General features: G+C 55.2%; 1 protein-coding gene across 2 annotated transcripts in view; it reads left to right on the forward strand.

Moving 5' to 3' along the window:
* Window positions 1-22,808, forward strand: part of NDRG1 (N-myc downstream regulated 1) — a 42,776-nt gene extending 19,968 nt beyond the window's left edge. For both annotated transcript variants that reach the window (XM_090283341.1, XM_090283342.1), the window contains 13 exons: window positions 2,329-2,434; window positions 4,366-4,486; window positions 5,008-5,070; window positions 5,871-5,931; window positions 7,322-7,408; window positions 9,735-9,791; window positions 12,112-12,215; window positions 13,415-13,471; window positions 14,251-14,302; window positions 15,487-15,534; window positions 16,379-16,414; window positions 18,095-18,146; window positions 20,844-22,808. In XM_090283341.1, the coding sequence (XP_090139467.1) occupies window positions 2,329-2,434; window positions 4,366-4,486; window positions 5,008-5,070; window positions 5,871-5,931; window positions 7,322-7,408; window positions 9,735-9,791; window positions 12,112-12,215; window positions 13,415-13,471; window positions 14,251-14,302; window positions 15,487-15,534; window positions 16,379-16,414; window positions 18,095-18,146; window positions 20,844-21,085 (1,086 nt within the window). In that variant the 3' untranslated portion in view covers window positions 21,086-22,808. The remainder of the gene's footprint in view (window positions 1-2,328; window positions 2,435-4,365; window positions 4,487-5,007; window positions 5,071-5,870; window positions 5,932-7,321; window positions 7,409-9,734; window positions 9,792-12,111; window positions 12,216-13,414; window positions 13,472-14,250; window positions 14,303-15,486; window positions 15,535-16,378; window positions 16,415-18,094; window positions 18,147-20,843) is intronic.
* Window positions 22,809-23,188: the final 380 nt, after the last annotated feature.

Here is a 23,188-nt window from a genome sequence, read left to right on the forward strand (position 1 = left end):
GGGCCTGCTGAGCAATGGATTATGGAGGGAGGCAACAGCGTGGGTCTCAGAGCCCCCCTGGGTCATTTAACCAGTTGACGTAAGCCCCTGGGACTAACCGTCTCTGGGACAGGCGTCCATAACAGTGGGCACGGAGGGAAGCCTACAGTTGGCAGCTTTAGTCCTGGGAGCATCTCCCTGACCAGATGGGCCTGTTATCGACCTCGTTTTACAGCTGAGGGAAGGAATCTCAGGAAAGCCTGGTAACCTGGCCAAGCGCACGTGGTGGAGGCAGCGTCTGTTGTAGTTCAAGAAGCCCCCAAGCCCGGACGGGCAGGCTGGAGAGGTGGCGGGCGCCGTTTTCGTCACCGGGCAGGTGACAGGTGGTGCAGACGGCAGGGATGGATGCCGTGTACCACTTTCCGGCTTACAGGGGCTGTGGACCGCGAGTCCCCAGGAGCCTGCTCTGGGCCAGTGCCTGGCCATGGCAGAGACGGCCTTTCCCTCTGGGAACCAGCAGTCAGTTTGGGGAGGCGGCTACAACACACATATTTGTTCTTGCGAAGATGCTGCAGGCAGAGAACAAGGGACCATGTGTCATGTGTCTATCATGCCTGTGACCCATTTCTGCCGCGTGCACCGGATGCACATTTGGGGAGAGCGACAGTTTGTTCTCTGCCCTGTGTGCTGGTTCACGGAGATGTTGGGAGACAGAAAGCCACCGACGGTCACACCAACGGGGGGCCTGACTCACTGCGTCCCTCTTTGGGGAGTCACAGTGCATGTTCCATATGGACGGTTCCCTTTCTTCATATGACTCCTGGCACAGGGTATAAAACAGACGTCAGAGGGCACAGGCTTTGGACTTGGACGGTCTCGGGTTCAGATGCAGCTGCACCGTCCAGCTGTGTGACCTTGGGGACGTTCTTCCCCTCTCTTGACCGCGGTCTCCTGTGGACAGTTATTACCCAGCAGGCCCTGAGCACCTGCTGTGAGCAGGCAGCTGGGCCAGGGCCTGAGGCTGTAACAGTGAACAGGGCAGCCCCGGCCTTCCGGGACAGATTTAGTCGGGTTCCACAGCTGTATCGTTTCAGGCCTCCAGAGTGATGAGTCAACATCTGTTACTCATCCCCGCCCCTGGGGGGCTGCCAGGGGCATCCTTGATGCCAACCAGAGCTGGGTGTCCCACACCTGCCACCAAGGTGATGCCCAGGCCACCGTGTACTGAGAACCCCCTTTCCGCCAGACCCCAAGCTCACCTCCTCCGTGCAGGAACCTGGGGCTGAGGTCGCTCACCCTTCTTCTCACAGGTGCACACCTGGGGGCTCAGAAGGGCTGGGGAAGGGTGGAGCTTGGATTTGAACCCTGCTGTCCCAGGCTGGGGGGGGCGGGGCGCACTGCCTGGCCTGGCCTATTTTTAGAGGGTACCATGGGGGTCAGCTGGGGAGACAATAGAGAATGTGGCCCCCACAATGGACCATTGTTCCTGCAGCGGCTTCAGGGCCAGGCTGGCTCCAGCAGATGATCTGCGTCCCCTCCTGGGGGTTGGGCCATTGCTCAGTGCTGGTCTGGGGTTTTTCCAGTGCTTGTCTAGGCAGGAGGGCGGGCGTCGGGGAGCCGGGTAGGCTCTGTGCTCGAGAGATTCATTTTGTTGGGCGATAAGGCAGGTGGCTCAGGAGGACCCCTGTGCTGGGCGTGGGCCTGGGTACTCTCAGGGAGCCGGGATTTCCCCACGCTGTACCCTGTGTACACCCGTCGCCGCAGCCTGGTTAACACGCACGCTTCCCCGGGAGGTTCCATTTGGTCCCATTTCACAAAGGCACAGCGGTAGCCCGGGAGAGGCGCCCCTCGGCTGCCAGCTTCGGACTTGCTTGCTTCAGGGGTCTTCAGAATGAGGGTCAGAAAGCCCCGGCGTTGCTCTGCCTGGGACGAGGACAGGGCGGTTCTTGTTGAAAACATGGATGCCGCCCTTTTCTGCTCCGGAGGTAGAGCCTGAGAGTTGGGGTTTCTCCCTCTTTCCTTCCGTCCTTCCTTCCTTCCCTCTGAGGCTTGTCCCTCAGATTGACAACCATGGATTTCAAAGGATGGGGAGCCTACGTGGTCCAACCCCACAGCCCCCTCATGGGTTAAATCCTCTTTCTCTCGATCAGCTTCTGCTCCGCCTGCCCGGCCTGACTCTTGGATAGGGTTTTCCAGACAGAGACTTGCTGCCCTGACCAAATGAGAAGGGTCCCTGGCGCTTTCTCAGAACCCAGTTGGAAGCACCCTGGGGTCTGCAGTCAGTATTTAAGCCGCGCTGTTGCTGTGCGCCCCACGTGACAGGCCCCTCTGTCTGCTGTCTTTCCTCAGGAGCAGGACATCGAGACTCTGCATGGCTCCATTCACGTCACCCTGTGCGGGACCCCCAAGGGAAGCCGGCCTGCCATCCTTACCTACCACGACATTGGCATGAACCGTAAGTTCCAAGGACCCACGGTTTCCTAGTGAGCCTGTTCCCACCGAGGGTGGGGGACGAGGACCGCTAGCGAAGGCTGGTGGCAGGGAGTCCAGCTGCTTCTCTCTTCTGGGGACTTTCTGGAGCTGCTCTGGGAAGAACTCTTGCCACATCTTAGAAGAGTCTGGAATGCACTGCATGGGGGCACGGGGGTGTCTGTGTGCCTGGAGCTGCTGGGAACTCAGGGAGCCCCACTGTCTGTCTGTGTGACAGTGACTTCTTTTAATTAACCAATACAGTGGTTTTTAGTATTTTCAGAGTTGTGTAGCCATCATCACGATCAACTCTAGCACATTATTACTCTGAAAAAGAATCCTCTTGTCTCTCAGCCTCAATGCCCCATACCTCCCAGCCCCTGGTCACCGCTGGTCTGCTTTCCCTCTGGAAGGACCTGCCTGTCCTGGACATTTTATAGAAATGGAATCACACAGGAGGTCGTCTTTTGCAACTGGCTCCTTTCATGATGTTTTCGGTTTTCATCCACACCGCAGCACAGTTCCGTTACCTCCTTCTCTTTTGCCGGATGATCTTCCATTGGACGGATGTTCCCCTTGGTGTGTGGACCCGTGCTTTAACTGATGGACGTTTGGGTGGCTTCCCCTTCTTGGCTCTCCTGAGTCCTGCCGCTATGGAACTTTAGACTGTGAATTCTTAAGATTACCCGAAAGTGTTACCATATGTGCGTTCCCCGTTCTTCGCAGATGGGAATGGAATGGGAGCTTCTTCGTGTTACAATGACGCCGAACAAAAGGGACTCTTTCTGTGATGATCCGGGAGGCCCTTAGCGGCCTTCCTGGCCCGGGAATCTCGTCAGCTGGAGCCTTGCAAGCCGGATGCATGCTTGGCTTTTGAGTGACAGGCTGCCGGATCGACACTTCTGTTCCTACGGTGTATTAATACCCTTGAGGCCAGAGACGATGTCAGCCGCTGAAAGCCATTTGTTTTCGTCACCCTCACATCTCTTTTATCTCCCTTCATGCTCCGTGTGTCCCCCTGTGTCCATCATGTATTAGAACCTCTGCTAGTTCTTAATTCACTGGGCTCTGATGAAGAAACGGAATCACACGTGGTGGCGCAGCTAACTGCTGTGACAGAGGACCCGACACCTATGTGGTTGACTCATATAACAGCTCAGTGGGCATTCTGGGTGGCATCGTCCCTGTGGTGACTCAGGGCCCCAGGCTCCTTCCAGCTGTGGCCCTGCCACCCCTTGGTGGCTCAGAGGCTCTGGCCAGCTCCTCTGTATCTGGCAGGTAGATGACAGAAGAGAGAGGAACCGAGAGACGTGAAGATCAGGTGTTCTGACGAAGAGGCAAGACTCCCATGCTATTGGCCAGACCCTGATCACATGACTGCCTCTACTGACAAGGGGCCTGGGAAATGCAGTCCAGCTGCGTGTCCCAGAAGAAAAGAGAAATGGGTTGGTAACCAGCTGGCCGTCTTTGCTCCAGGCTGTTAACAGTGAGGAGACTCTTCCACAGCCACATAACAAGTGGGAGGCCCATGCTTTGTCTTCTGTGCTCCCCCATGTTTGGAAATCTCCCATGCCCTGGCCAGTGTCCCCGAGGTGAGGGTTTAGGAAACCCAGGGACAAGGAGTGTCAGCGGAGTAGCCCTGCTGAAGGTTGAAGATCCCCCCCACCCCAGCTGGTACAGTGGAGCGTATGGGCCGTCTCCACCCCCAGACCCACTCTCTTTTCCCCTGGCTTGTTCTTGCTTTTCATCACCGGAGGAAAGTGGGGCAGCGAGTGACAGACAGGCATCCTTCTTGTGACTCCGTTTCCTTCCGCTGAATGGGAGCGAAACCAACAGAGTGAATTTGCTTTGCATGGAGCCAGCCGGCTCATTCCATCCTTCCTTCTTCCTCTTCTCTCTCCGCTGCCCGCTCTCCAGACAAAACCTGCTACAATCCCCTCTTCAACTCCGAGGACATGCAGGAGATCACCCAGCACTTCGCCGTCTGCCACGTGGATGCCCCTGGCCAGCAGGACAGCGCTGCATCCTTCCCCGTGGGGTGAGAGGGGAGCCTCGTGACCCAGGAGGGGCGTAGGGAAGCCTTGCAGGGTGGAAACAGATGGTGGGGGGAGGTGTTAGTCTGGCCTTTAATTCTTTTTATTGCAGTGAAGTATACTCTTCCATGAGGCCCCGTCTCTGATAGAACCCCTCAGCCTCAGTGAGATTTATAATCCTTCTATGGTGGGAGATCATAGCAACCTCATGGAGTTGTTGCAAGGATTAAAGGAGCTTACAGCGCTCATCAAATGCTTGGGGTGGGGCCTCGAATGCAGGAACCAATCGGTAAAGGGCTGTTTCACAGAGAGAAAGGCAGAGATTTAGGGACGGAGACACCCTTGCTTACACAGGGCAGGCATGTGCGAGGAGGGGCGCTCACAGTGAGGCCCCCAGGGGCACGCGAAGGGGCATCTGGGCACCTGGGGCAGGTTGCCCGCGGTCCCTCCCCTTCACCCCTGTTGCCATCGTCATTTCCCCCGGGGTTCTGGCTCTCACCAGCCCCTCTGTGTGGCTTCTCCCCAGGTACATGTACCCCTCCATGGATCAGCTGGCCGAGATGCTGCCCGGAGTCCTTCGCCAGTTTGGGTAAGAGTGAGGGGACCCACTCCCCGACCAGCCTGCAGGGAGGGGTGGCTTCTAGCTCCCGTCTTCCCTTCAGCTCCCTCTGGGCTGACCACTGACATTGAGGTTGCAGTTTGAAGCTCAGGGGAGAAATCCGCCCGGCTCGCACGTACTCACTGGTTTTTGTTCTCTTTACTCCAGCCTGTCTCTTGTAAGTTGGGCTCGGCTCCTTGAGTAATGATGTCACCTAATGACAGCCACCCACCCCACCCCACCCCCGCCCCCATCCTTTCCTTTCCCCTCTTCTTTCATGGCTTTCTCCAATGGAATGTTCTGGACCAGGGTTGCCCGAGGCCTCAGCTCCTCTCTCTCCAGGCTCTTCTTTCTCCGAGCCTCATTTTCTTCTTCTCTGAGCCTTTTGTGTGATGATGACACCCTGGACTTCTTGCCCAGTTTATTTTCATGCCAAGTTTTAGAATCCAAAATGAAGCTCAGGAGCGGGAAGGAGCGGTACTGGGCCTTCCCGTAACGGTCCGACTGTCTCTGAGCTCCCAGGGTTCAGCCAGATGAAAAGTGGGGCAAAGGATGGTCCCTCCAAGGTCATGGCTTTCTGCTAATCCATAAAGCATGATGTGGTCAGGTCACGAGGGCACAGGACGGCAGCATGTCTCCCCTCTGTCTCGCCTGCTACATCCTCAGTGACGGCCAGGATGGACCCGAGGGAGATGAGGGGCCGTGGAGACAAGGAGTCGGGGAGGCTGTCGGGGGGGTTAGGTCGCAGCGCCCACTTCTTCTGTGACAGGAGGTTTTATTCCTGCTTTCAGGCTGAAAAGCATCATCGGCATGGGCACCGGGGCCGGAGCTTACATCCTCACTCGGTTTGCTGTGAGTTCTTCGGCATTTTTAAAAAATTATATTTTAAATAAAATGAATTTAAGATGAAGGATGCACATCAGGAAAGCATCAAAACTCCCGAAAGGAAAGAGGAAATGACCCATTATTCCCTTTCCCAAGGCAGAAGCCCAGTTCACGCTGTGGTGTGTGGTCCAGAGCTGTGCGTGTGTTGGGGGGGGCGGGGGGGGGTGTATCACGTCCCGACAGCTTTTCTTGTCCCTTCACTGAAATTCCTCCTAGACTCACCCTTTACCATGGACAGGTCCTCATGTCAGCGAGTATTCTGCTGTGCCACTTCTCTGTGACAGCTGTGGTAGGCAGGAGACTCTTGGATCTGGAAACAGAGATCCCTGTGTTAACGTGACAGTTGTCACGTTACTGAGGGTCCGATTCAGATCCTGGCTACTGGGTCTTGTGATCCTTCTGAACAATTGTTTAAAAATGCACCGGTGTTCGTTTTATTCCACCACGTGTGTTCTGACTGCCTGTCATTTCCTGGACTTTGCTAGAGGTGAGAAAGGCTGACGTCAATACAAAGTGGTCTAACTAGGTCTAAACTGTATCATATATGTATATATTCATATGGTACATATAGATATCAGAGAAGGAAAACTCTGACTCCAAAAAACCTCCGCTGCCTTGCGGCATACCTCTTCAGGGGAAAGGCTAAGGGAGTAAACCCCGACAGAAAATCCGGAGCCGGAGTCCCTAAGGCGGTTTGACGTTGTAGTCAACACCGGCAACTCCTGCGGCGCACCTGAAGCCAAGCTGTATTGACTCCGTCTTTCCCTTGGATCCTTCAGCTGCGAAGAGAGGGGGGGTCTGCTGCATGGGCAACAGCAGACCCTCCATATCACCCTGCTCAGGCTCTGTAGCTTCAACTCCACTGGAGAGGACACTCCAGCGTCATCGCAAGATGTCGATTCAACACGGGAGGAGACAGATACCGTGTCACTCCCGAGTCGGACTGCACAGCCATTCTCGGCGGTGCAGATAGACTCTTAAGAAGCTACACCATCGTCTCTCGAGACGGACGGCTGCTGACGACGACGACATATAGATATATGAATGATGCGTGTAATCTTCCAGAAGTAATAGAAGCCTTACTGACCGCTAAAGGGCATTTATGTACCTAGTTATGAGGACAGTCGAGGGGCACTGAGGTGACGTGACTTGTCCAGGGCAGGCCCCCCAAGCTTCCTTGTCCCGCTCCCTCAGATGCCCGACCCAGCGTCCCCTGAGCTGAAACCTCAGTGTGGCACGGGTGGGGGCCCACACGAGCCCTCTCCTGGCCCTTTTCTCCATCTTTGGTGTGACTTTTGAAGTTCATAGTCTCTCAGATTGCCAGGGTGTGTCCCTCACCTTGCTTCTTGGATTACAGCTGAACAACCCCGAGATGGTGGAGGGCCTGGTCCTCATCAACGTGAACCCATGTGCAGAGGGCTGGATGGACTGGGCTGCCTCCAAGGTGAGTCTGGGGGCCTGGGCCAGGGTGGGCGGGGGGTTCCCAAAATGCAGGGTGCCCTTGCCTCTGCCCAGAGGAGTGGTAGGACCAAGAGACCCCTCCTAGTTGTACCCTTTCACTACCCATGACTCCCCACCCTCAGCCCAGAAAGCAGGTTTCCTCCGCTTTGCTTAGAATAGTAAACGTGACCTTGGATATTTGCTGTCCGAGTATCAATAGCAGCACGCTGCTGTATGAGACAGCAGGATCAGGGTCCCCGAGCCAGCTCTGACGAGCACCGCCTGGGTGGAAGTATTTGCTGGGGACCCAACATCTGCTGGGCTTTGCTCAAGATGCTGAGAATAAAAAAGATGAACAAGATCAACGCCTTTAATCCCAGGAGCCCACAGATCATTAATGAAAAAGAAATACGTATGTGGTGCTGACTCCCTGCTGCTTAGCTTCACGACAATAAGAATTGAGTGGTTACCTGTTGCTATTTCTGCTCTCCGTTGCTGTGTGTGCTTCACCGTATCTGACCCTCAAGGGACCTCCAGGGGGCAGGGCTGTCGTCCCACACACAGAGCGGGAGACAGAGGCTCTCTGCAGTTCAGGAAGCTGTCCCGGCCCGCACAGAACCAGGCAGAAGAGAGCTGGGGCTGAATGCAGAGACCTTGGACCCGTGGGCCTTGGCCTCCCCTCTATGCTGTGCTCACAGGCCCTCATGCCGCACGCATCAGAGGCCCGCCTTGGCGTGAGCTCTGCGGGGCTGGGCACTGAAGGGGCAGGACACGTCCCTTCCTGGTCCCGGGGCCCACATTGACTCAGGAAGTTTGACTCTAGCTGGTGGCCTAAGGCTCCTTGTTTATTAAAAATGACGATTGCTTTTTTTCATAAAAGCCCCAGTATTTGCCAAAGAGATGGGAAAACCATTCCAATTGAAACAAGACAGAGCCTTTTTGCCAAGGTTGGGGCGGCGGCTGTCGGAACAGAGGATGAAAGGGGTCATGCCCCGCCTCTCTCCTCCCACCTCTGTCCTGGCCAGCCAGGCTGATACTGCATTTTTTCCTGGAACATTCTGCCAGAAGGCGGGAGCCCTTCCCTCAGGCCTGCATGACATTCGGGAGCAGAGCACACTCCCTGTTTTTTATTTTATTTTCCAGCAGAGGAAGTGACATTCCAGGCAGCTAGTTTGGCTCCTCGATAGCTGTTCCGAGCCAGACATGGAGAGCTGGGGACGTTAACCATGGGCTGAAGTGCAGCCTGAGGACTGATGTGGGGGTTTCACATCTGTACCATATCCTTCCTTTTTGACCCCTGCCCCGGAGTGAAAAGACCTACATCAAAGTCTCCTGTGGGCCAGGGACTGGGGTCAGAGCCTCTGACTTGTGTAGCTGCTCCCATAATCCTCACCGTGACCTGGGACTTGGAAGTCCCTGGTATCCTCAACTGCAGATGAGCAGTCTGAGGTCCAGAGGCTTTGTAGCCTTCCCTGGGCACACAGCTGGGGACCCCACGAGACCTGCCTGATGCTGAAGGTGGTCAGCACACATTTATGGAGTTCCTGCTGTGTCTCTAATAATTTATGAAGCACCTGCTGCATGCCTCGTATTTATGGAGCTCCTGCCATATGCCTAGCATTTATGGAGCTCCTGCTGTGTGTCTAGCATTAATGAAGCCCCTACTGCATGCCTAGCATTTATGGAGCTCCTACTGTGTGTCTAGCATTAATGAAGCCCCTACTGCATGCCTAGCATTTATGAAGCACCTGCCACATGCCTAGTATCTATGGAACTTCTGCTGTGTGCTTAGCATTTATGGAACTCCTGCTATGTATCTAACATTTATGGAGCTCCTGCTGGATACCTAGCCTAGTGTTGATGTTAGAGAGAGGTAAAATGGAGAAAACTCATTTGTTTCTTTAGTAATCTCAGTATATTTGGAGAGAGGACAGTGGCTTGAGGAGGCAGTCTAGAGGGCAGTACAGGAAGAATAGTTTGAGGTAAGCAGATCCTGGGGTTTAGACTCGGGGAGTTCTGCACATGTTTAGGAGAAGTGGATGGAGCCCCTCTTGCTGACAACTTGGTGTGCAAGCTGGGTCTGCTCAGCACACGTGTGTGTGCAATTTCTGTGCCCGGGGCCCTGAGAATAAGCAATAGATGGAGACCCGTGCTCTGCCTTCCACGGTCTCAGGTCTAGTAGGTGACCAGAGACAGGTAACCGAGTTCCCATTGATGGGACGTCCTCAGACCTGAGTGCTGGAAACCCCAAGGGCCATGGGGTCTGGCAGACCTTGTCTCACTACAGAGATGGCCTTCTTCCTAATCCCACCCGTCCTTGTCCTCCCCAGATCTCCGGATGGACCCAAGCCCTGCCAGACATGGTGCTGTCCCACCTCTTTGGGAAGGTGAGTAGCGTGACCTGGCACCTGGTCGTTCATGCTGAGTGATGTGTGCTGCCTGGCCCGTGGGGCATAAAGACAAGATATAGCGCTGATGCCACCACGTAATATGACATTATTCACATTCATCAAGCCATTTGTTCTCTCTGTTTTTCATGTAACTCTTTTTTTTAACAAATGCATTAATGTACAGTACGTGGCGTACATTGGAAGTGTAAGAGCTGACAGATTTTGACTGGGTCTAAAACACCCCTCGGTTGCCCAGTGCCAGGTGACTTGCTCCGTTTCCTCTGGGTGGCCCGCTCACCAGCGCCTGCTTGCGAGATGACAGGTGTGCCCACGTCAGGTGTGACCGTAGGGCACCCCAGGGAGGCAGATGCTCTGCTGAGGGGTTGCGGAAGTGTGGCCCCTGCATCTGGGCGTGGGGTTAGCTTCCTGTGGCTGAAGTAACAAAGCCCACACATGGGTTGCCTGAAAACAACAGAAGTCAATCCTCTGACAGTTCCGGAGGCCAGGACCTTGAACCAGACGATGGCCAGGCCATAGCCCGTGCACAGGTGTCCCTGGGCCGTGGCCGCTGAGTCCAGCCCCCGCCTGTGTCTTTGTAGGGTCTTCCCCATGTCGGTCTCACATCTCCTTCTGCCTTGTTCTAAGGATACTTTTCACTGGATTTAGGACCCCTTGAGGGATAATCCAGGATGATGTCACCCCAAGATCCTTAATTACATCCACAAAGACCTTTTTCCCAACTAAGTTAATACTCACAGGGCCCAGGAGCTGGATGTGCACCGGTCTTGGGGACCACCATTCAGTCCCCTTCCGGCTCCACAGCACCGCCCCTGTTCCGTACTCTCCACCTTGAGTGACAGTCTGATCTGGCAGGAGTATGGGACACCTCGGAGCCAGTGTCCGGGTTTCCCGGGAGGGGGGCTGTCAAGGGTAGGGCGAGAGTCCGGCCTGACTGTCTCCTCTGTTACTCGGGGTCTCTTGGTGCCCCCAAGTTTCTGTGGTTATGTTTTGATCTGAAACCCCAGCACTGTCCCTCAGACTATGTTTGCCCGACTTTCCTTTGAATAGCCAGTTGGCTTCTTTTTGCTTAAATGCTTGTGGATTGTCCTGGTGAAAGCTCAGGCTTGACCTTGGACCACGTCAGGCCCTCCCGAGAAACCCGCAGCATCTGCCGTGACACGGGTGAGAGACAGAGCCAGCTCCTCCCGTGTCTGTCCAAACCCACACTCAGAAAGGAGCCAGGGAGGGGCGGGACGGACGCCGGCCTCTGCACGGCTCTGGTTGGGCCCCGCGGGAAGCAGGGCCATCCTTCCCGGCAACTTCCCGTTGTGTGAGTTGGTTTTTGTTCGGCAAACATGAAACTCTTCCCCTCTCCCCATTGAAAAGTAATGATTGTGAATATTTGCAGTGATTGTTACAGTTTACAAAGGGCTTTCCAAAGTGCACAGCCTCTGTTAAATCCGACACCCCGATGAAGTGGGTAATAGTACCCCCCCCCCCCTTTTGAGGGCACTGAAGCTCAGAGAGGTTAAGGCACTTTCCCAAGGAAGGGGCGGTGACGGAGTTTTGTGAGGAAGGAAGAAACTTTCCTCTGCCCTCGCGTTTCTTCTGGCTGATCGACAATCAAACAGACACGAGATGCATGGGCAAGAGAAAATGACCGAATTTAACTACGTGCGTGTGTGGGGGAACCCCGCAGACAGGAGAAGGCCAGAGAAAGAAAGGGCAGCTGAGGTGTATTTGGCGCTCTGAGCGCAGGATGAGGTAATGCGTCTTGGGGCTCAGAGGGTCACTGTAGGGAGAAAACATGTTCCGTAATTAGTAGTTTGTCCTACCAGGCACGTAGATGAAAAGTCATTTCTGGTGATCACTCTTATTTTGGGCCAGGCTCCTGATTTAAATTCTACCAGATAGTTAAGTGAGGGGGTGTGGGGAGCTGAATTGTCTTTCAAGCTCCCAGAATCTCAGTTGCCTTTATCTGAAAATAACTTGTGTCCCACTGAGGCCCATCTTGGGGTGGCTTGTTCTGAACCCCTATAGAGTCAAGCTCCAGAGCCCGGATCTCTAAGTCCGGAGTCCAGGGTTCGCTTCCCCTATCTGGGTTTGTGCCCCTGGATGCCAGTGGCTGACATTCGCACGTCAGCGAGCCCCTCGGTGTGGCTTCCGTGTTCCTGAATGCTTCCTCAGGCCCCGCAGTGGTCTTGTGGCTCAGGCATCATCTTGCCTTTGTCCCTGAATAACCTGGAGAATGAAGAGGCTTGTGACCGGCCCAGGGCCACAGGGTCAGTGAAGGACATGTCTGCCTCTCCACATGCAGGAGGAAATGCAGAACAATGTGGAGGTGGTCCACACCTACCGCCAGCACATCATGAATGACATGAACCCGGGCAACCTGCACCTGTTCATCAACGCCTACAACAGGTATCAGATGCCGCGCAGCCGCAGTGCGGCCTTTCCATCAGCTCCTTGCCCAGGTCTGGCACACGGGGTGGGGCCTAGGGGGACTGTAATGTTAGGATAAGCAGCAACCCCTGAATGGGAGCACATAGGCTCTTAGAGTGAGGTGCCCTTGGCAAGGCGCCTCCTGGAGTTTGGTGCACTCTGCAAGGAGCTGAGCTGGTGCTCCAGACCCCAGGGGATGCAGACACAAGGGGACTCCGCCACGCCCTCAGAGGGTTGGGAGCCCACGCCTGTGCCCACGGTGACCAGAGGGAAGGGCAGCAGTGAGAACTGAGAGAGAGAAGCAAAGCTCTGGGAGCAGGAGGGACCCAGGGAGGCTGCTGGAGGTGGGGGAGTCACTCCCAGGACGGGGAACACCGGCACACAGCCTTTGGCAAGGGTCCAGCCCTCTTATCCACAACTGGGGGCCTGTCTGGAGCTCAACCAGGGGACGGGACAGCTTGGGGCCACTGGTGCCCGCCAGAAGTTCTGGGATCTCCAGGGAGATTCCACCCAGCCGGCTGGGCCAGCTCTGCCCAGCTCCCTCGGGGGGGCCAGAAAGGAGCTCACAGCTCTGTCTCTTTGACTCCCACATGAATAGCATGACTGCATGCCATGCACTAGAGTCCGTAAGGAGGTCCAGTGTCCGTTCCTGCTCGCCCCCCTCCCAGGCGCTCAGCGCGGGGCTGGCGCTACATCCCGTGTGGGAGGAAAGACCCAGAGGCTGAGCGCTTCCTTATTCAGCAAAGGCTTCCTGAGAACTAGAGGGGGTCAGGCTGTCGGCCGGGCAGTGGGCACGCAGAGGGGACTCCGGAGAACCCTGGACTTGGAGTTGGGCAAGCAAGTGAGGCCCAGACTAAGGGTGGGAGCAGAGACTAGTTGGGGGGCTAACCATTGGCCAGATGGGGGCTCTGGGGAGGCAGGGAGCCCCTGTGGCAGAGGACATGATTTATACTCCTATACAAAGGAAGCGTTGGGGACCATGAGGTGGGCTCCATGGGAAATGTCTCTGAAACCACTTTTATGGACCCCAGCAGGCGGTGCTGTCCCGAAAGCCACGTGACCTCACACAGGCTGACATTGTGGGTGCTTTGCCAGTGGCAGGACCTCCTGGGCTGGGCTCAGTGGGAGGGGCTTCCTCTTGGGGTGGGTCATTAATGGTGAGTTTTTGTCTTTCGTAGCCGGCGGGACCTGGAGATTGAACGACCCATGGCGGGAGTGCACACAGTCACCCTGCAGTGAGTTGCTTTTCTCTCCCTCACTGTCTAGTTAGTGTTGCTCCCAGTTCCTGGCAGAGCCTGCTTTACGAGTTTGGCAGGACTGCCTTTCTTGTGCCAGGACACCTAACCATTGAGAACCAGAAGCGTCCTGCCCAGGGATGATCATGACTCAGTCTCACTGGTCTCCTCCTTGTCCCAGGGTGGTCCTGAGACCGAGGTGGGAGCCTTGGACCTCAGAGGGATTGTGACCACGCTTTGGACGGAATTTATTAAGCACCTACTTTGCACCGAAGACTGTGTTAGGTTTGCCTCACAGAGCCTGGGGTGACTGAGGCACATCACGCCCCCACCCCCAAAGTGCCCTTTTGCAGCTAATTAGCTGGAAAAGACAGATCTGGAAACAAGCAGCTGTGTTCCACCAGCAGCAACTGTGTCATTTTATAGTTCCTTGAGTGAACCCTATTATCAGACACCTGAACTTGGCACATGCATCTTCTGTGTCATCCATGTCCTTTTTGTCTCTGATCTTGATTGCTGACAAAGTCCTACTCATCCTTCCTTGAAGAGAGGGTATTTAAAATAAAAACATCAGGGCATTGAAATGCTCTGGCAAAATTCATACTAAGGTGTAAATGACTTACCTACCTGTTTTATTCTAAGAACAAAGCAGGGGACGGAAGGAGGATGAAAGAAAATGAGCACAGACTACTGGGGAAACCAAAATAATCTTTTTAGAACCTTGGCAGGCCTGGGAGTGTGAATCTTGCGTTAATTCCCCCTTCTCTCCCCGCCTCCAGGTGTCCTGCTTTGTTGGTGGTTGGGGACAGTTCTCCCGCTGTGGATGCTGTGGTAGGTAGAAATCAGCCCCTAGGCTTTGTGCTTCATTCAGCAGCCCCAGTCCGACTGGCTTTGCACGAAGTCTCCCTGCCCACCTCCTTTCTTTCCTCTGCCCTCATCAGGGCAGGTGACATCTTCTAAATGCCATATTGGCCTTTGGGCAGAGGGCCCAGCCACCAGCCTCTTTCCCGGTGACTGTCACCCTGGTTGCTTGGCAGTGGGCCCTCTGCCTCCTCTCCCAGGCCCCCTCGCCTGCCCATCAGCCTCCCAGTGGCTTGTTTTGATGAGCATGTTTTCCGCTTGGCTTCCTGGCCAAGAGACGTCCCTCCGCTTTGGGAGGCCTGGTTGGTGCCTGATTGTCTGACCAGACGAGGAGCACCTGGGGACCTGCGCTTAAGCAAGGCTTTCTGGCTCATTTCACCCCTTAATTCCCACCCGTGACCTTGTGGAGACCAAGCGAGGACTCTCTCTTTCCAGCATCCCCATAGCTGGGGACATGGGAGACATAGGAACCATGAAGCAGAGTCGCACATGAATGATGTGCTGTGTGTGGTGCACTGCAGAGCAGGATTCGCAGTCGTTCAGTTCATAGAGACCCGGGCATCTCCACGCATCATAAGTCTGTGTCACTAACCCACTGGACACAGTCACAGACTGCATCAGTAGAGATCCATTGCTCGCGTTTAGGGGGTGATCGTTCCCCTGTAGGCGCTGTGAACGTCACAGGTTCCACGCTGGTATCCTGCCTGGTTCTGGGTGTACTTTTAAGAGGGTCATTGGCATTGAAGAGAGCAACCTGCTTGGTTGCTGGGATGGTTGTCGGGCCTGGGGATGCCAAAGCTACAAACTCACTGGCCTCAACTGGTTAACAAGGCCACTCATTTGGTGCATGTTTCTGGAGCACCTTCTACATTTTAGGTGGCCTTCATAACAACCCCTTAAAATATATTAACCTCATTTTATTAATGAGGAAGCTGGGGCTCAAAGAAGTTAAGTGACTTGTCCAAGGTCACATGCTAGTAATGGCAGGGCTGGGATTGAAAACCACATCTGTTTAATCCTAAAGCCCACATTCTTTCTTCCATGCCGGTGGGAACACCGGAGCCTCTGATGGTGGTGGCACGGAGGGGGGACAGGATATGACTTGGGCTTTAGGTAGAAAAGTGGACAAATTTCTCCTCCCTTTCCTTGTCCAGGTGGAGTGCAACTCGAAACTGGACCCAACGAAGACCACTCTCCTCAAGGTACGGAGAAAAGGATAAGAGTCTGCACTTGTTCTTGGAAATTCTGATGTTTCCCACAAAAATTGAGTTGTGCCTGATGTAGGCAAAGCTGGTGGTCAGAAATAATAGAAATAATTATTTAACGTACCTGCTCACAAACATCTATTGGGTGCTGGCTGGTAAGATGAGGAGATCCCTCTATGGGATCCCAGGGGTCTGTGGGCTATAGCCTGTTGCCTTTGGGACTTGACCTTGAACCTGGGCAGTAGGGTGGTCCAGCTGACTTTCCATCCGTTTCCCCCAAAAGCGTTCTTGTGCTCCTGAGCTGGGCCCCATTCACCTCCGCTCCTGGGTCAATGCTCACAGGAGCCTGGAGTGGCTTTAATAAGCTCCAATGGCTTTGGGTTTGGTGATTTAGTAGCAGCGTGGGCCATTGACACATTGACCAAGGTGGCCCACCAGGAGCCCCGGGAGGCCTGAGGTCTTGAGTCCAGCCGCTGCTTTTTGAGGGCACCCCTAAAGGGAGCATGTGTGCGGGGCCTGGTGAGGTTCCTCCAGCTCTCTCTGGCCCAGTTCTGCCCCTCACATGAGACAGTCTTACCTTCCAGGGCTCTTGGGGAACAGAGCAAAATTACCAACAGGGCCTGGCAGAGCCCCACGTATTGGAAGCTACAAGTCACAGTGGCCAAGAGGACACAGCTCAATGCCGAGATGGACAGGAATGAAAGTGGCCTTGCCCTTGAAGCTGGGCATTCCCCCACCTGTAATGGGCCGGTGCCCCTCAGCGGGCAGGGGGAGCTGGTTCACAGAGTGAGGATTGCCTTCGCTGAGGTCTGTGGCCCTGACCAGCTTCTCTGTCTTCCAGATGGCGGACTGTGGAGGCCTCCCGCAGATCTCCCAGGTGAGTCTCCCTGTCACCGCTCCCCAGGTGGGGGCATGTGCCTCTGAGACCTGTCACTGCCTCTCCCCTCACTGCCTGCTCGTCCCCCACCTCCCTGTGACCTTTGATGACACACGTTACTGTTTATAAATGGGCTTGCACAGGAGGGCTCAGTGGGTGTCCCAGAAACCCCTGGGGTATAGAAGACGCTGGGGTCCACATGGCTGAAGAGGTTTGTCCAGAGGACACAGCTTGGCAATCGTGGACCAGATTCTAGGTCTCCTGACCCCAGAGACCACAGGCTCTCCGTGGGAGGCTTGAAGGAGCTTCTCCACGTGGAAGGACCCCTTCTTCGATTCATTTTATGCAGCCCCGCCAACTTCAAGGCTCTCTAATAGAACAGGGAGTCTTAGCTGGGAGCCCCCCAGTGGGCGGATCATGGCTCTGCGGTCCATCTGGGCGCAGACTACAATCTTTGTCACTGGGGCTGCCCCAGCAGAAATCAGGCTTCTGTGCGGCAGGGAAGCACTTCGCTGGGCTCTGGACAGGCGGCTGAGCGGCCCTCGGGCAGCCTGTACAGCGGGTCTCTGTGTCGGGCAGAGCCTGGGTCTGGATGGGCTCCTTGCCCTGGGACCCGCATCACGGCGGCATTTTACCCCAGAACTCTGCACGGAAGTGCGGGCACAGCCGGCGTAGGGGGCTCTCTTAGCCTCCACTAGACAGGAGCAAAGACATTTTCATCATTTTATGTTTCTAGCTGGGAGTGGCCGGAGGAAAATGAGAAGTGCCAGTCACTGGAGGGAACAGACGAGCTCCCAGTCGCTCCCCGCTTAGACGGGGCCAGGAGTTAATATCGGGCCCTGGGCCCCTGCGGGACAGAGCGATGCCAGGGCTTCCCCCTTAGGCTGCACCCGGGGAAGGGGCGCCATGTTTCCTTCTCTCGCTCCTCCTCCCTCCCTCTCTTTCTTTCTCTGCTTGGCAAGAGAACAGGCCTGACCCTGGCCATAAGTGACACACACTTTAAATGTCCCAGGAGGAGCTGACCTAGCCTGTGGTTGCAGGAGCCACGCCCCGGCAGAACCCAGCACCCTGTAATCGCTCCTTCTCCTGCCCTGAAAAGTTGGGTGTATGTTTACAAAGGGCGTTCCCATCTGTCCTTCTCTTTGATCGTTGCAATGGCCCTCGGCTGGATTATTTACCTCTCCCAAGTCTGATCAGCTAGGACATGTGTATGGAAGAGCGCTAACCTCATGAGGCTGTTGCCAAGGGAAACTGAGATAATGCAAAGCGTCAGCCCCGTGGGTGGCGCGTGATATTGATGCCGATCCTCACATTCTAAATGCTGGGTGGGACACATCCCCTCACCTCGTGTCGTGTGCTTTGCAGAAACCCTCAGATGCTGGCGGGGCTCCCTGTCCTTTTATAGGTGCCCAAACCGGCTCACGCAGGTCCATGTAACTCGGCCCAGCTCCACGGCTATGAAGCGAACTTGACTTTTTCTCCCTAGCCGAAGCTAACCTCAGTCCCCCTAACTGCCCCATACTCTGTCCTTTCCTTTTGTGTATTGTCCTGTCAACACGTGGTGGCCTTCTCTCTCGGGCCACGGTCTTTAATGAAGGTGACCACGGTTACAGCGCCTGTGGTCACTCCTGAGCTGGTCCACCGGTGACTGACCCCACGGTCCCTTGTGTTCTCTCGCAGCCAGCCAAGCTTGCCGAGGCCTTCAAGTACTTCGTGCAGGGCATGGGATACAGTAAGTACGGCACGTCCCGGTGGGTTGCGGGCCAAGGGGCCGGTGTGGGAACTGGGAATGCGGGGCTCTGAACCAGGTTTGGACGAGAGTTCTGGAACCCCTTGGCCGGCTGCAGCTTTCTGCAGACCGGGCAGGTCAGGGGAAGAAAGAGGGAGGGTGCGTGGCAGTGCAGAGGGTCTCCCTCTCCCTCCACTGTTGAACAGAAGACGTTTCATACCCGGGGATGCTTGTAGGGTTAGGGGAAGACTCCCCTTTTAAGCCGCAAGAAGACAGCACACAATGAAACGGTGGAAATCTCCGTTCGTTTGGATTCTTGCTTCCTTAAGAGATTTTCAGTTGTGGTGATGATGGTGATGATGGTGATAGTGATGGTGATGATGGGGATGCTGATGGTAATGATGAAAGATGATTCATAAGTCCTTTATTAATTTTCGCTTAACCATCCCAATAATCCTATGAGATGCTCTTATCCTCATGTCACAAGTGATGAAACCGAGGCTTTGAGAGATTAAGCAGGGAGCAGAGTGGGGATCTGTGAACGTTCTTTAAAAGCTATAAAATAGCTCTGAATAACTGGGTGATAAAGTAGCTTATATTTAGAACAGAGAGCGTCTTCACTAAAACATTAGACTTGGGAGTTGAAGGATAAACAACAGCATAACTCGGGAACCCGCTGCTGCTTGTGTGTGGCTCCAGTGCAGTTTATTCGTCAGACACCTGCAGTCCGTTTGCAGAAATGCTGCCCCCGACCCGGGCAGACAATCCCAAGTTTAAGCATTCTCCCGGGTAGTGGCTACAGCCAGGCCTTGTTGGTATATCCGCTGCGGTTCTGGCCCCGATGTGGTTTCTTTGGCTCTCTCTGCTTGCTGCTTGGAATTACAATCTATGTGCCCACCTTAACTAGGAAGTCTTTGTGCTTCCACTGTCTTTCCCTTTTTTCTCTGAGCTTTAAACGGCTTGCTCGTTTAAAATAGTAACGGTATGTCCGACCACAGGCCTGAGATTGGCCTCAGCTGTGTGTAGTTGCCAGTGAGGCCGAGAAGGGACGAGCCTGATTTACATGCTCAGGGAGGGATCATGTCCCCAGGTGCCCTGTGCCAACGGGCATCACCTGCCCGTGGGGCTCCTGCCTTCTGAGCGGCTCCCCCGTGAGAAGGTGCGTGGGCGCAGGCCGTGGTGAGACAGCGCTGGGCCTCCTGCATTTACCTTGCAGGGTGTGAGTCACAACTCCTTTGTCTTGGCCTCCCTGGGTTCGGACTTCTGCTTTGAAAGTGTATTCTGGGGAGAAAGGACGCGAAAGGCAGGCCTCGTTTGCCAGCCCCCACCGCCACCCCTGCCACCCTGCCAAAGCGCCTCGCTGGTTACAGGCAGAGTGGGAAGGGCTAGAGTCCCAGAACCGACAACCAAAGTGGAAGAAAAGGACCGTGTATCGAGCGCCTACTCAAGGTGGCGGGCCAGGCGTGACCAGCCCTTGGCCTCCGTGACACCGTCCTGTGGTTGAGAAGGGAATTCAGTACAGCAGGGATTGCTTCTGCACGTGGGTGTCCACCACAGAAAGCCAGTGGGTGTGCCCATCAAGGGAATGATGTCACCCGACACGAGTGAGCGTGTTTCCCCGTGTGACATCCGTCATTCCATGTGGCCTTTGCTGTGATGCCTCCGTTAGCCGGGGCGGCTGTTGTGAGGAATCCCCACAAACCGGCTGGCTTAGAACGGCAGAAAGGTGTCCTCTCATACTGCTACAGTTCCAGAGGCTGGACGTCCAAAATCGGGGTGTGGGCAGGGCCGGGCCCCCTTCCAAGTGTCTGGAAGGTGCCTTCCTTGCCTCTTCTGAGCTTCCGGCATTGCTGGCCGTCCTTGGTGCTTGCTGGCTCGCAGCTGTACCACTCTGGTCTCCGCCTCTTGCCTCTGCATGGCCTCCTCCGCTGTGTGTCTGGGCCTCTGTCACCTCTTCTTGGAAGGACAACAGCCATTGCATTAGACTCCCCCTAATCCACCGTGACTGCACCTTAATATGTCTGCAGGCACCCTCTTCCCAAACAAGGCTCTGTTCTGAGATCCCAGGGGACATGATCTGGGGGACACCGTTCAACAAATTGCAGATGGGGGGCTGTTTGGTCCTCACTGCATTTTCTCAGCCACCTGCCACGTGCAAGAGCGTTTTAAGCCCCAGAAAAGGAACAGCACCCCGATCACCTGGGAGCTCAGGGGCTTCTCGGGAAAGAGACGGGGATACTGGCGCTCTGCCCCAAACTCACTGAGTGGCCTCGGTTTCCCCACCTGTGGCCACCTGACCTTGTTGACATTCACGTGCTTGTCGACAGGGCAGGGGGGTGGGGGTGGGCGCCGATGCTGCGGGGTTGATGTGAGTATTCCCGTTTTACAGACAGCACTGCAGGGCTCTGAGAGGGACACTCCCTAGGTCACGCAGCTGTTAAGTGACAGCACTGGGATTCAGAGCCAGCTCTGGGCTGAAGCCACTGTGAGATCCCAGCAAGCCCCTACCCCATGTGGGCCTCATGTTCTGTATCTGTTGAGGGGACAGAAGGACAACAGGGAGCCCTGTGGCTGCATTACTGGGGGGATGGATGGGACGCAAAGGTGCATAGCCAGGCCGGGCGCAGAGGAGGCCCCGTGGCTGGTGTTTGGCTGCCTCTGGCATCCGCCACCCCTAACGCTTCTCTGCTCTCTCCCCAGTGCCCTCGGCCAGCATGACCCGGCTGATGCGGTCCCGCACGGCCTCCGGCTCCAGCGTCTCGTCCCTGGAGGGTGCTCGCAGCCGCTCCCACACCAGCGAGGGCACCCGCAGCCGCTCCCACACCAGCGAGGGCACCCGCAGCCGCTCCCACACCAGCGAGGGTCCCCGCCTGGACATCACCCCCAACTCTGGCGCCACTGGGAACAGCGCTGGGCCCAAGTCCATGGAGGTGTCCTGCTAGGTGGCCTGCGGGGACAGCCGCCCCCCCTGGACTGTGGGATCACCATAGCGGCCCCTTCCTGCAGCCCCTTCCGTCCCCTGCCTGCCACACTGCACGTAACTCGGTATTAATCCAAAGCTTATTGTGTAAGAGTGAGCCCTGGCAGTGCCAATGTTAGATGGGATTCGTCGAGGGCTGGGCGGGGTGGGTCAAAGGAAAAGAAGCATCTCCATGTCTGGTTGTCACTAACGAGGGGCCTGGTGGCCACGGTCTCAGCCTCCCTCAGAGATGCTGAACTGCCAAAAACAAGAACCCCAGCAGTGACCACATCACGAATCCAAGCCCAGGCCGACCTGGGCTTCCTGCTTCTAAGGGGCATGTTGTCAGAAGTCCAGCCCACCTACTTCTGGTTCCCTCTCCAGCTAAGGACAAACCGACCCGGTTTCTGGAAACAAAACCCTTTTCAAACAAACCCTTTTCTGGTTTGGGGAGGAGGAGAGCAGTGCATTGTGGGGTGCTCGTTTAGACAACACAGGAAGCTGGAATAAGAGCTGGAATTTATGTAGAGGCCGGAACAATTTGGAGAAGCAAATCTACATAGTTAACTTGAAATAGATTTTTAAAGTCTGTGCACACACACACACACACACACACACATACTTTTTAATGCCGACGCATACAAGCCTGCTTTTCTAACATCTTTTTAATGAACATGAAAGCAGGCAACAAAATCTCCTGGCTTTGCAAAAAGCAAAACAAAAACAGAAACGGTCTCGGCCAACGTTTGGGGTTATGGGTTTAAGGCACGGGTTCTGCTCTCCTCCTCCTCCTCCGCCCCTGCTTCCCACCCCAAATGCACGAGTGAAGGGTTACTGCATTCACGGGGAAGACCCCTTTAAGTACGCGGTTGCTTTGCTTGCGATGGAGAGGCCGTTGGGAACAGCTGTACCTGGCTGCTGGGAGTCTCCGTGCAGGGGGGCAGGGCGTGGGGTGGGGTGGGGGTGGGGCGCGGGTATGCCATGTAAGAGTTTCCTTGTGGTTGTGATGGAATCCCGCCTGGCTGCGATTTCATCTGCTCCCATCCTGGTTTCCAGGAATCTTCTGTGATTGAGTTAAACCTTTGACACCTGGGGCTGAATCTCAGCTGGACGGCCCCACGTTTCTGGCCTGGTAACATTCCTGGATCTTCAGATCGCCCTGTGTGCTTTGGGCCTGGGTGGGGACTGGGTGAGGGAGCAGTAGCTGATGTCGTACGGGGTCTGGAAAGTTTATTCTGTGGGATTTCCTTCCCTCTCCCACCCTCCGCTCTTCCCCGTCCCTCTACCCCCTTTCTCTGAACGGGGCGGCACCACTGACATTTTGGGGCAACGTCAGCATCGCTGTCTAGTTCCTGTACTACTGCTTTTTGACCTTCATTTTGGCTAACCACGGATCTTATAGGGCGTCTGATCAGAGTGAACGGGACGTTGTGAATCAGCCGCAGGGACCTCATGGTTTCCAGGGCCTTAGCGTTGGTAGGAGGAGGTTGTCAAATCTTGGGGGTAGTTTGAGGAGTAATGAATGATTCGGTTCACCTGCCACTTACCACCTGGGAAGCTTCCCCTGCCCTTGTGCAGAAGGGTCAGAGGTCAGGGCAGGAGGGGCTGAATCCAGACAGAAAACTGTTGCGTTCAAGTCTTTCCAGAGGAGTTTCTTAATGAGATATTTGTATTTATTTCCAGACCAATAAATTTGTAACTTTGCAGTGGCTTGTGTTTCTTTTTCTACCTGAGAGCGCATGCGTGAGGCTTCGTGGCACAGGGACAGGTTTCTCCCGCCACACGCCCCTCGCCTTTGGTTTAGAGCGCTGCTGTCCAATGAAAGTCTAATGTGAGCTTCACATTTTCTGGTAGCCACATTAAGAAAGAAAGAAACAGGTGAACTTAATTTTAATCATGCATTTCATTCAACCCGGTGTATCCAAAATATTGCCGTTCCAGCATAAAATCAATGTAATCGTTATTCAGCTACTTCCCATTCCCCGCCCCCTTAAACAGCCGTCATGCTGCTGTTTACATTGGTTCTCCTTCGGTTACCCTGAAGACTGTCCTCGAGCGTGTAATGGGCTGTAAACATGGCGTCTGC

Source organism: Furipterus horrens, unplaced genomic scaffold (genome assembly GCF_987537825.1).
Source record: "Furipterus horrens unplaced genomic scaffold, mFurHor1.1.pri manual_scaffold_7, whole genome shotgun sequence".
Lineage (NCBI taxonomy): Eukaryota > Metazoa > Chordata > Mammalia > Chiroptera > Furipteridae > Furipterus > Furipterus horrens.